At 35.3% G+C, this 12,812-nt stretch overlaps 1 protein-coding gene across 4 annotated transcripts in view; it reads right to left on the bottom strand.

Annotated features, from left to right (window-relative positions):
* Positions 1–846: 846 nt before the first annotated feature.
* Positions 847–12,812, bottom strand: part of stck (LIM zinc finger domain containing stck) — an 80,785-nt gene continuing 68,819 nt past the window's right edge. For all 4 annotated transcript variants that reach the window (XM_067131387.1, XM_067131391.1, XM_067131396.1 and 1 more), the window contains 6 exons: positions 11,228–11,340; positions 10,681–10,873; positions 10,252–10,393; positions 5,169–5,427; positions 4,023–4,129; positions 847–3,845 (listed from right to left, as the gene is read on the bottom strand). In XM_067131387.1, the coding sequence (XP_066987488.1) occupies positions 3,744–3,845; positions 4,023–4,129; positions 5,169–5,427; positions 10,252–10,393; positions 10,681–10,873; positions 11,228–11,340 (916 nt within the window). In that variant the 3' untranslated portion in view covers positions 847–3,743. The remainder of the gene's footprint in view (positions 3,846–4,022; positions 4,130–5,168; positions 5,428–10,251; positions 10,394–10,680; positions 10,874–11,227; positions 11,341–12,812) is intronic.

Below are 12,812 nucleotides of genomic sequence, written 5' to 3'. Positions count from 1 at the left end.
GTCTTAGGTCAACTGTCATCCTTGGAGAATGTTATATCTCACAGGCTGAGTCATCTATGCTTGTTTCCGTAGTAAGTGAAGCAGTTTTGGAGTGCCACTTGGGATTCTCCTTTTCAGCCCATTCCTCTGAGTCAGGAGATAAGGGAGGACTTTGAACAACAGCAACCTCTTTAAGGGAATACAGTACTCCCTACCTCCAGTCCATGTTACCAAGTTCCAACGACAATCCAGCTCATGTTGAAGGATACCTCTATGTAAAAGGCTTTGGTTTTGTATCCAAATTCATTTTAAAATACAAATTAATTTTAAAATTTATGTGAAGATGGTTCCATATGAATTTTTGTACATTTTGGAAGATCCTAGTATACAATATGAATTGAGTATAGAATTTAGGCCAAAGGCCAAGCACTGGGACGTATGAGGTCACTCAGCGCTGAAAAGGAAATTGACAGTAAAAGGTCTGAAAGGTGTAACGGTAGGAAAACCTCGCAGTTGCACTATGAATCAATTGTTATGAGAGTAAAAAGTGAGATGAAAGAAAGGTAAAATGAAAGGAGGTACAGCAAAAGGAACAAAAGGGGTTGCAGATAGGATCTGTAAGCATGCTGCAAAGAACTGTAAGTAATGCCTGCAGTGCACCACATAAAGTGCACTGACAGCACTACCCACCCAAGGGGGTTTACAATATGGAATGCGCCAACATATGCGAAAGGTGACAGCAAATGCTGGGGCTCTGAGTACCCTGTTTTATATGCATTAAAAAGAGCAAATAATAATGGCTAGAGATGACAACCAAGATCATCTTCAATCTTCTCACAAAAAGTGAAAATAGGAAATAAAACATGATTTATGTCTAAATTTATTGCACCTATTATAATTATATAGATTAAGAATTAGTTACTGACTTGATTATTCCATTGCAATACTTAATTAGTGATATTAACTCACATAGTTAAAATAAACTGATCATAAAACATTAAATTCACCATATAACAATTCATTGATTACATACACAATGAAAGCACCATAGCTCAGAGAACATAAATCTTATTTTTGTAATTAAAAATATTACAAATAAATTTTCTTTCACAAGAAAATGCATAAAATTTGCAATAAATTCCCATCTATTTCTAAAGGCAATTTTAAGGCACAATGTTTATATATAAGGTACACTTCATTGTTGGTAGACAACATTAAGAAAACAATAATTAATGCATTTAAAACTTTGCTTACATTTGCATTTAAGATAAGAATGTTCATTTCCCTCTTTATTACTGAATTGTCATCTAACAATTTTAAAATGTAATTGTACCCTATATCCAACTTCATTCTCTATAACCTGCATAATGCATGTTAGCATAAAACCATGTTAAGGAACATTTATGTATAATACCTCAAAACAAATATTCAGTCAGTGATACTTAGATGTGCAGACTGAATCATCAAATATAATTTAACACGAGTTAAAAATGACAGTGGTACCAAAGCACCTAGATACATTTCACCTAAAGGACTTTGGTGCTTTCAGTACTGTAACACAAACACAATAATTTTATAAAATCAGTCAGGCAAAGGCCAAGAACAAACACTAATGCATAACAGTCCACATACAAAAAATCAAGTTTCAGTGAACTCCAAGATCAGATTTCAGTGAAAAGTGAGATTCTACTTAGCACATCCCTTTATGACATCTACCAAAAGCAAACTTGGATTTTCCCTGAATTCATTAAGAGAATTGGACCCCTATAAAGTCAACAATACAAGCATTAATCACCTTCTTCACAAAAAATAAAATTAACTAAATATATCCATTAGTTATGGAAACTGTCATCCTTATTTCAGTTAGAAAATGGCTTGCTAATCAATCTTTTCCTTTTTATGTACAGAAACATTAAAATGACCATTGAGCTATGCAGCACCAATCTTTCTGAGAGTCAAAAGTCTAAGAGCCTGAAAAACTGGAAAATATTGCGATTTACCAAACTACAGTGAAAGAAGCGCTAGTTTCCTTATGCCAATATATATGGGAAAGAGTGCATCAGACTTCAGGAAGTCATTAGTTGGTGGGACCTTAAGCAGGCAAGTTCGTCTCTGTCCTTTTCATATGCTATAATACTGTTACCTTTAGCTTAATGTCAGCTCATGTGAAAACTATACAGTACTTGGACTTACACTAAGCCTTCAAAATAAAACTAATTCCATCTGTTGTAGTGTAAGAACTTTCTTGATCAAGGTTATTATATATTTGTATTTATGAGACAAGGATAAGGATAGTGCTTCATACCAAACAAATAGCTACAATTGTGCTTTTTGACATGTAGTTATTGCATTACGACAGAAAAAATGCATGATACATTTTCCAGCTTTGTAAGGTTATGCAAGTAGTTTTTAAGGCAATACAGTTCAGACAGTTGGCTCTATTTTCCTAGTTTTTAATTCCAGTCTCAATGTGCAGCCATTATATTTAGCATGCCATTCAAATAAATGAATCTATGTAAATATATCAAGAATCCTTTCTCTGGTATTTTTTGTTTGTGTCAAATCATTAAATCCCCTCCATTACAGACATGTCTTACAGACTGATCACCCTATGTCTGCAAGTCTGGCAATGAGGTATTAAATATCATTACCACTAACTTAGATCAGATTAAAGCAGAAAAGTATGCATAAATAATTGTCTCAAGGATTAACAATTGATCAAAATTTGCCAATGGAGCATTACTGGTTTTAGAACATTAGCAAATTAATGACCAGTGATTGACCTAACTTTTGGAACTAGTAACTTAATACAGGCCTGAATTCTATAATTAAAGCTTCAAAGCATTAATGTGACGACTTTCTAAGATCACACCAATCTATATTATCAACTGACATTGCAACAAGAACTAGTGTCCTCAACATGCAAAATCTTTTGTTTCAGTGACTTGGCTTGACTTACATTTTGCCTTGGGTTTCCTATAAATTCTTCAGTCTATCTTATAACAATATGATATAAATAACTATAGTATACTGTAACAGTCATACTTTGGCACATAACTCTGAACAGATTAATATCTAAATCTATATTCAACACCCATGTAATAAATAAAACACCGAGAAAAATTTTAAAAATTTTGTAAAACTATTTTTCCACATAAAAACCTTATTTCATACATCCATATAAGAACAGTCCCAATCATTTTTCTGACTTGAGATTCTTCATACATACTGTAAATATACGTAATTATCAGGAACTAGACAAGGAAATTTGATTACATTTAACACTTATCATTTTAATTACAGTAGCCTACTCCAAATAGTTGTAAAATTTATCACAAAACTTTTTGCACTTACAACAGCATGAACAATAAAAAGTATAAATACTGAATATTATTATAGTTGTACAAATTCTCACATGCACACTAGATGTAGGTCCTGTTAGAACTACTGTTAACTTTGGTAAGTAATGATTATTTTGTTCATTACACAGAAACCTTCAGTGTTAAAAAGGCCACTGATAGTAAATTAATGACCTTAAAATTAGATTTCATGGACAAATTTAGCAGATATACTACTGCAGCAATTTTGCCAGAGATTTGTTCTCTGAAAAAAGTAGCATGTGAAATTTTATTACAGAAGGATTATCTGCATAAATTAAATAAAATACCATTAAAGCAAGAAAATAGCATACTTGGTAATGTGAATAAGCCATAACAAACTTTTGCCATTCAAAATTCCATTAGGATGTTGCCTCCCTTTGTAAATTAGTTCTGTATTGGCCTTCCTCCACGAGCCTGAACCTCGTGCTGCCGTTTCAGACGCTTCTTCAACTCTTGAGGGAACCTTTCATAGCATTTCTTGCAGATCTGGAAAAGCATAAAAAAACAATTAAAGCAAAATTACGTTAAAATTAGTTCATTTCTATAATAGTATATACCACAATATTCACAGGATATCCACCAAACCTAACTGATTGGGCTGAAGTGTTAATACTGTCCCTAGATATTAAAATAAACAGCAAATATAAAAGGGGAAACACTTACTGGCTTCTGGTCAAATTCAAAGAATTTTGTTTTCTGGTTCATTTTAGTGTCACAAAGAGAGCAGGCAAAATGATGAGTACACCAAGCCTTATTCAGAGCCATCACCACTGAAAAAAAAAACATTAGTTGGCAAAAATTAACTTTGAAAATCTTGTACTGTACTTATTTGTAGAATATTCTGAAAATCTTGTACTGTACTTATTTCTAGAATATTCTGAACTGAGATACTGTACTAACATGAAACAGAAAAACTAAGAGAAAAACTGCTTAGCTGTCATCACTTATATTTAGGTGATGTATAAATAAAGGCATGAGTATAGGCATCCATCACTACCCAACCGACATGTGTGCAGTAGGTAAGTTATAAATCATAAGCTTTCCTACCAAAAAAACTGTGAGGTCCCTTATATTCCTGAGGCAATCTGCCTGTTCTTTTGCCCATTGTTTATTACCATTTGTAAAACTAAAGTGTAGTTTGCTTTCCATGCTCAAGATACTACCATGTACTACATAACTTACTTCTGCACTGCCAAGCATACAGTTTAAGCCTGTACACTGTACTAGGAAATAAATTCTGACAATTTGATGGTTGACTATGGTAGTTTCATCACTAGAAAGTGGAAAGTGTTGCCTAACAGTTGCCAGCCTCTTAACATTTCTTTAAGTTCAAGCTGAAATCAATTTAGGGAGATAGATACAGTCCAAAGACAAAAACAATGATAAACTGCCATTATAAAACTCTCCAGAGAACTCCTCCTCCTCGATGTTCACTTACCCCACACATGCTCCCACCTTGCCTAACTGCATTTCACTAAAAGGTGTGTTCAGTCACTTCTTTACTTGCTCAATTTTTTTCACTTTTTATTTCAATATTAAGTGTTCTGTACAGTAATTTATTGTTTGAATAAATGCAGCTACATGCATTACTCATAAATACTGATAGCTGGCTTGATGGTTTTTAATGATAATTTTTTATTCATGAGTGGCTAAGAATATTACCTCATTAAACCAAATTTATGATATCAGTACGATCAAACACCATTAAATTTATTTCTGAAGAATGTAACCCAATTACACAGCGATGGATGCCTGTACTTTTTAAAAATTTCCTTACAAAACCTTCAATACTGTAGTCTAAACACTCACCATCACCATAAATGACTGCATTACAAACAAAGCACAGGTTTCCAAACAACTCATGGTAATGAGTTTCACAGTAGGCAAGACCCTTCCGTTCGTAATGGCGATTACCCATGAACGGTTTTTCACATTTAGCACACACAAAATGCTCCACATGCCAGTGCTTGCCTAATGCAGTGACCACACGTTCTTCAATGGGGCGTCGGCAAGCTCCACAAATTGGTATACCCATTTTGTCATGACATCGTAGGCAATACAGCTCATTCTACAAGAAAAAAGTAATTGTTTCAATAATCAAGAGCAATTCAAAGAATTTTAGGCTATGAAGTAGGCAGTATAATAATTGGGTTAACCTAACAGGTACAGCACAGCTTTATTCTTAATGTGACTCCGACAGAATAATGACTCACTTGGAACAAAAACCTCTCCTAACTTGATAACAAGAACTGGTGGGGTAACTTTAATTTCTTTTCCACATTAATACGGGATCCCTTCTCTATCAGAGGTAAATTAAGCTAAGTTAGGATTTAAACTTGGGTTGTACTAGTAGAAGTAATTACAGGTTGTACTAGTAGCAGTAATTACCTGCTTGCCAAAACTAGTCAACAGAATGTGGTGCCTTTACATCATCAGTTTCATATGCATTACTAACATAATTTCTGTATTTTCAGGTGCTGTATAGCCACTGATATGAAGCAGGAACAAAAGGCCATCACTGACATCCTGACAAAAGAAGGATATTATATTCTGTGTGAGATAATGAGTGAAAAAGTTGAGATACAGCAAGGCAAATGATAGCAATCACCGAGGAAAACATATAGTGAATGTTTTCACCTTGTTGGTGACAAGGGGCTGATTTTGCCAGATTTCCTTCAGTGTGGGACAAGGACAAACAGCAATCTCTACATTGCATCGCTCTGGAAGCTTTGAGAAGCCATCCCCGAGACCACAGAAACAGCTCAATGCAATCCAATTCCACCATCTTAATTGACATCATCACAGGCTATTGCAAAAATCAAATGGTCAGTGGTGCTACATCTGCCTTAAGATCTGGTATTCTCAGACACATTTTCAATCAATTGAGGGAAACCTTAAAAGGTGGTTCTGCTACAGATTAAATGTAAGATGCCATCAGACACCAGACCAGGGATTGCCTGAAAAAGCTTTTCCAAAGTAGATTTGACCCATGCACTCAGAGGTAGTACAAATTTCTCTGCCATTTTGTAAACAAGGAGTTACTCTACATATGTAAACATTATTATTCAGTAGATGAAACCTGTTCATATGGATCAAGCTTACAGGGGCCACTGACTAGAATTTCAAGCTTCCAAAGAATACGGTGTTCATTAGGAAGAAGTAAGAGAAGTAAAGTGAAATACAGCAAGAGGACAAATTTCTCTACCATTTTGTAAACAAGGAGTTACTCTACATATGTAAACACTACTATTCTGAAGATGAAACCTATTCATATGGAACAAGCCTAAAGGGGCCATTGACTTGAAATTCAAGCTTCCAAAGAATATGGTGTTCATTAGGAAGAAGTAAGAGGAAGTAAAGTGAAATAAAGAAAGAGGAGATCCCATTTATCAAAAAAAAAATAACTAATAAATAGATGAACTTTAAATGCAAAATAGTATTAGGGTAGTAATGCACTGCATTTTCGCTTGAAATTCAGAAGTTCCAATTGCACGACATCCTCTGGAAGGCTGCCACAGTCCAACGGTGTGAGAATTAAAGGTCCTCTGGAACTTAGAAGTTTGACAGCAAGGCACATTTACTGCATATTGGTGTTGCTGCTCAGCAAATCTGGTTGCTCTTGGCAGATAAATGGGATCAGGGATCAATTATGAAAGATCTCTGTTGAAATACAACTTATGAAAAAGTGAAAAACAAGAGACCATCCATCGATGGTCCAAGTCATAACTGCTACTAATAGGAAACAGAAACCTACCACCAGGAACCACTCTTTAGATAGATAAATCTCTGGCAGAAGCAGGCACCCACAACCGAAACAGGTTGCATTAATTTCATCTTTGTTATATATACAGTATATAAGGCCTTATGAACAATACCTAACTTTTGTGCGGCATTTGCTGAAACTTTCATTAGATGTTTCACAAAAGTTATATAAGAGTCAAAAGTCACACCTAGAATAGTTAAAGCTTCAGACTCATTCGGCAACATTCCATCCACCTGCAGGGGAGGATGGGGTGGGAAATCACTAAAGATCCCATCCACAGCAACCCCTGCCTACCTGTCAGGAAATCATGAGGTAGCTACGTACAAGAGGAGGGTATCCCCCAAGGCAGTGTTTTGAGCTGCATCTTATTTGCCCTGGCAATAGATGACATTACTATGAACCTGCCTGAGGGTGTACAAAATAGTTTGTATGTGGATGATTTTGTAATTCAAAGTTATTCTTTGAGACATGCTCAAAGAATACTTAATATAGCAACAAAAAAATATAACCACTTGGACCAATTCCGTAGGCTTCAAGTTGTCGGTAAATAAAACAAATGGCATTGTCTTCTACAAAGACAAAAGATGGTTGAAACAACAAACCATTAAGTTATATCTTTATAATGAAGAGATAAACATGTGCAATAGTGTTAAATATTTGGGTATAATTTTTGACCAACATTTAAATTGGAAAGATCATGTCAAATATATCAAAGCCAAAGGATCTAAAGCCCTTACTTTATTAAAGAAAATCTCACACACCAAATGGGGTGCAGGACGAGACACAATGTTAATGTTATACAATGCAACAGTACTATGTTATAAATTATAGCTGTCCAATTTATTCAACTGCCTCAGAAACAACTTTAAAATCTCTAGATGCTTTACATCACGAGGATGCTATATGTACAGGAGCCTTCCGCTCATCTCCAACTGTGTCTATCCTAGCAGAGGCAGGCCAGCTGCCTCTAAAATATTACAGAGATCTAATTACTTTAAGAAGAGGCTTATCCCTTCAAGCAGGCACATCTCCTGCATCAAATAAATTTCTCAATCAAAATACAAATAATAACCCAAATCAAAACTCATTTACTAAAAAAACTAATCATCTATTGAATTTACATAACATGATACCCAAATTTACCCAAGAAATAAATCCAGTCACACCATGGACACTAAAAGGGCAAAAATGTGCACATATTTATCATATCTTTCAAAGAAATATATGTCCAACACAGAAATGTACCATCAACATGCCATGGAACACATAAGACGGAAGGGTAATCCCTTCATAATCTACACAGATGGATCCAAAAATGAAGCTGGAGTGGGCTCATCAGCCTATTCAAGTGATAAAACTATCCAAATGGGCCTTCCTCTAATATCATCAGTATTTACAGCAGAATTACAGCCATACAATTGGCTCTCAAGATTATAACAAAAAAAGGAATTCCTTCAGCATTCATATTGAGCGACTCAAGAAGTGCAATTGAAGCAATAGGATCATTTAAATCAAATAATCACCTTGTCCAAAATATACAACGGGAAATACATCAGTTAATTACAAACGGCCTTCAAATTTGTTGGATCCCAGCCCATGTAGGTATTGAGGGTAATGAGAAAGCCTATAAAGCTGCAAAATTGGCTTGTACAATCCCCCCAACTACTATGAAAGCACCCATATCAGACTGGCTAGCATCAGTTAAACCCTTAATTTATAGGGATTGGCAAAATGATTGGACAAATATACCCCCACAAAACAAACTAAAACAAATTAAGAACGAAGTTAAAAAATGGCATTCTTCTACCCAAAAGCAAAGAATCAATGAGGTTATTTTAACTAGACTCAGAATAGGACACTCCAGACTCACACATGGTCATCTGATGTCAACTCCGCACAGAAACCCAATAACTTGTGAAAGATGTAACATCCCAGTAACAATCAAACACATCTTGATTGACTGTCCCAGATGGCATCATGAAAGAAAGACTTATTTACAAAATAAATCAATAAAGGATATTCTAGCAGAAGGTAATAACTTTTCAATTAATAATATCATTCTTTTCCTAAACAAAATTAAATTGATAAGTAAAATATAATCTTCCCTTTTTTTTTTTTTTTTTCTTGATTGTTTTTTCTAACTCCCCCTTTTTTATTATTTATTTATTTAGTTAACTACTTAATTTTTTTATGTACTCTTTCCCCCATTCTTTTCCCAGCCCGAGAAGAACCCTAAAAGAGTTCAGAGGTCTGGTTAAACAAATCATTTATAACTAACTAACTAATCCTAAAACATATCCACCTATCCAAGATTCTGAAGTTTATAAATAGGTGCCTTGTGATTTACTAAATCAAAGGAGCACAAAAATCTATTTAAATTACTCTGCACTCCAAACCCTTATCAAGGTTCCCTTGCAAATGGCATGTCAAGTCTGAAAGAGCATCGCAGGTACCTAACTGCTTCTTGTATGCATATTGACTATCAGCTAACAATCCTTTAGATTCCACATACTTATACTGTGGCTTAAAAATAGGTTTTTCAGCAATTTTAAAGAGCACAGGGAGACGAGATTGGCCTGTAGTTACTGCACTCTACAGATATGCCACTCTTTGGAACAGGCACTGTATTACTAAACTTGCTTGTCTCATGTTGTTAATAAAGGACTTTTGATTTGACAGGAATTTCTTTCATAAACCCCGTATACTGTACAAAAATGATACTCAAAAATTTATGACTGAAAGGAAACTAATGACATCAAAAGACTCCTCAACAATTAAGTCGTCATATACAGTAAAATCTTTTGAATTAAATATTTTCTTCTTTCAAAACATACTATTTATGCAAACAGCCATCAAAAAAATTATTCACTTGATTTGAATTATGAAGATAGTAAAATTTCCTGTGAACCCCTTCTGAAAAAGGGACAAAAAAATAGTCAATGTTTTAACCATAATCCTTACGCCTAACAATATTTTAATTAGAACTTCAGTATTACTGTCAGTTACTTGTAGTCTCATATTACGGACCTGCAAATTCGCTTTCATGAGTTTGATTAAGCATACCAAACAGTTCCTCAAGTCTTGAAATTAATCATTAATACAAATCTTTGTGATGAGAATTTATCTTACCATATCATTGGCAGTATAGCCAGGCCTACTCTTCACCTCTCGTGCATCAGCAGTCAATTCAATACCACAGGCAGCACAGTTGAAGTGATAAGGATGGAAAGTGTCTCCACGCCAACGCAAAGGTTGTCCGTCAATTGTTGAGCTGAAAGTACAAATTGATGTTGTTGGGTCCTACTGAATAAGATACACAACCATATGACATAGTATCTCAGGAAAAAATTTAATATCATTGGTCTTGAAGTAAACATACACAACAATATGACATAATATCTCAAGGAAAAAATTTAATATCATTGATCTTGAAGTAAACACATATTTTACAAGAAAACTACTCTTAAAAAACAGTACAATAAATTTAATTTGAGTGGATAACAAAAAAAATTATTAAGAAATACAGTCCAATTTCAAAACAAAATAGCCTTTACTTACTGGCATCTGTGGCACATATACTTTCCTTGTGATTCTGCCTTTACTCGAGCATTACACTCGTGACAGAGAGCCCTGCCAGCATTACGGATGAATCCTAAGTCAGCTAACTCCTTGTCACAAAGCTCACATGTGAAGCACTGAGGATGCCAGTTGAAGTTCATAGCCTTAATTACTCGACCTATGATGAATTCATCTGCAAGTTTAATAAACACATAAAAAGACTGTGTATACCCAAGAAGGTTACTAATAAATCCTAAGTAAATATCAAGAAAAGCACTATGAAGAACAATACACTCAGACTGAAGTGTCTAAAGGAAATGGCTAAGATCTTTAATAAAAGAGAATGCTAAAATAGTGAACCTGAATAGGGTAAAGCAGTACAAGTTGCTCGAAGAAAAGAGCAATCTGACTACCCACAATATGGAAATTTTCCAATACCACAAAATGGAAGGTACTGAACTGTCAAATCTGTCAATAATTATATCAATTGCTAATAATTATAAAAATCAATATAAACTTAAAAAAATAATTTTAAACTTCAACTTACTGCATTTGCCACAGCATGGAGCAAACAAAACCTGAAAATCATGTTCGCAGTATTTTCGTCCTTCAAATTCATAGAAAATGTCATCAGGAAATGGTCGAAAACACTGAGCACACCTATAAAAATAAAATTTAGTTATAAAATATGGCATATCCTAAAATCAGCATATTTCATACCCATATAAATTTTTACATTCAATAAGTACAGTAAAAACTTTATCTTACTTATGCTACAATGACAGATTGTGATGTTTGACTAGAGTTTGTCTTTTCTGAGAAAAATCCTTAAGCCATTCCCCAGAGTATCCCCATCATTAGAGAGAGACTCAATATGCATTAAAAATTTTAATTTCTGTCTCGGCATGCTGAAGTAGCCCGAGAATAGAATAAAATAGAATACTGTATAGAATTTAGGCCAAAGGCCAAGCAGTAGGACTTATGAGTCCATTCAGTGCTGAAAGGGAAATTGACAGTAAGAAGGTCTGAAAGGTGTAACAGGAGGAAAACCTTACAAGTTGCACTATGAATGATTGTTAGAGAGGGTGGAAAGTCAGACGGAAGAAAGAGAATATGAAGGAGGTACAGTAAAAGGACACTGCAAAAACCCAAAGAGAATATGAAGGAGGTACAGTAAAAGGACACTGCAAAAACCCTAAGTTAATGCCTACAGTGGACCACATGAGGTGCACTGACAGCACTATCCCCCTACGGGGTGAAGCAACCTGATGACCTGCAGTCTGGTGGCCAAGTCCTCTTTCTATATGAAGTGATGAGCTGAAGATACTGTCCCCATTCTGAAAGGTGTCTGCTGGAGGTAGTGTGTTGATTTAAAAGAGGCTGCAGCAGGAGTACAACTGGAGACAGCAGAGCAGACACAGACACTTGACAATTGTGTGACTGGCACCAAGAACATAACTGGAAGTGGGAGTTCTACTAGCTGTAGTTGCGTCAACACTGAACCTCTGCTTGCACTTTGAAAAAAAGAAGGGCCCTCATTAAATGACCCAACATCTGCACTGAGAGCACCCAGCTGTGGAGGAAGGAAAGGGGGCAAGGGCATCTCATCTGAAAAGCAATACCTGCTCTCCTTCAGCTACTAATGCAGAATAGAGAACATGAATTCCCTCAGCTGGTCACAATACAGGTCTCCCAAAGAGATAGTAGCCAGAGGAACCGTGGCTGGAATAACAAAGGACACGCCTTCACAACCAATATATTGTCCATTTGTCAAGCAGGACATTACACAACTGACAACTCTGGAACAGAGTTAACACTAACCTCATCTGTGGAAAGGATCAATAAAGACAAATAGAACAGTTAATCTGAAGTAAAAGACCTGTTCCTGGCAGGCACTACACAGGTGATTAGGGTCTTGAAAAATTTGACATGAAATTAGCATAGAGCTTATCAAGAAAGCTGATAATCCTTTGTAGTGGCATGGCAATTAGATTTGTTGAGCACAACTTTTCTTGGGGTTCTTGAAAATGGGTTCCTTGATAAAAATAATTGATAATGACACAAGGCAACTTCACATCTGACAGTCTGAGGACCTCTGTGAGTTGCAAACTAGTAAACATACATACAGCAAG

This window comes from Macrobrachium rosenbergii, chromosome 3, assembly GCF_040412425.1.
Source record: "Macrobrachium rosenbergii isolate ZJJX-2024 chromosome 3, ASM4041242v1, whole genome shotgun sequence".
NCBI lineage: Eukaryota > Metazoa > Arthropoda > Malacostraca > Decapoda > Palaemonidae > Macrobrachium > Macrobrachium rosenbergii.
Note: the sequence above shows the minus strand (reverse complement) of the source record. Positions and strands in the feature narration are given on the sequence as shown.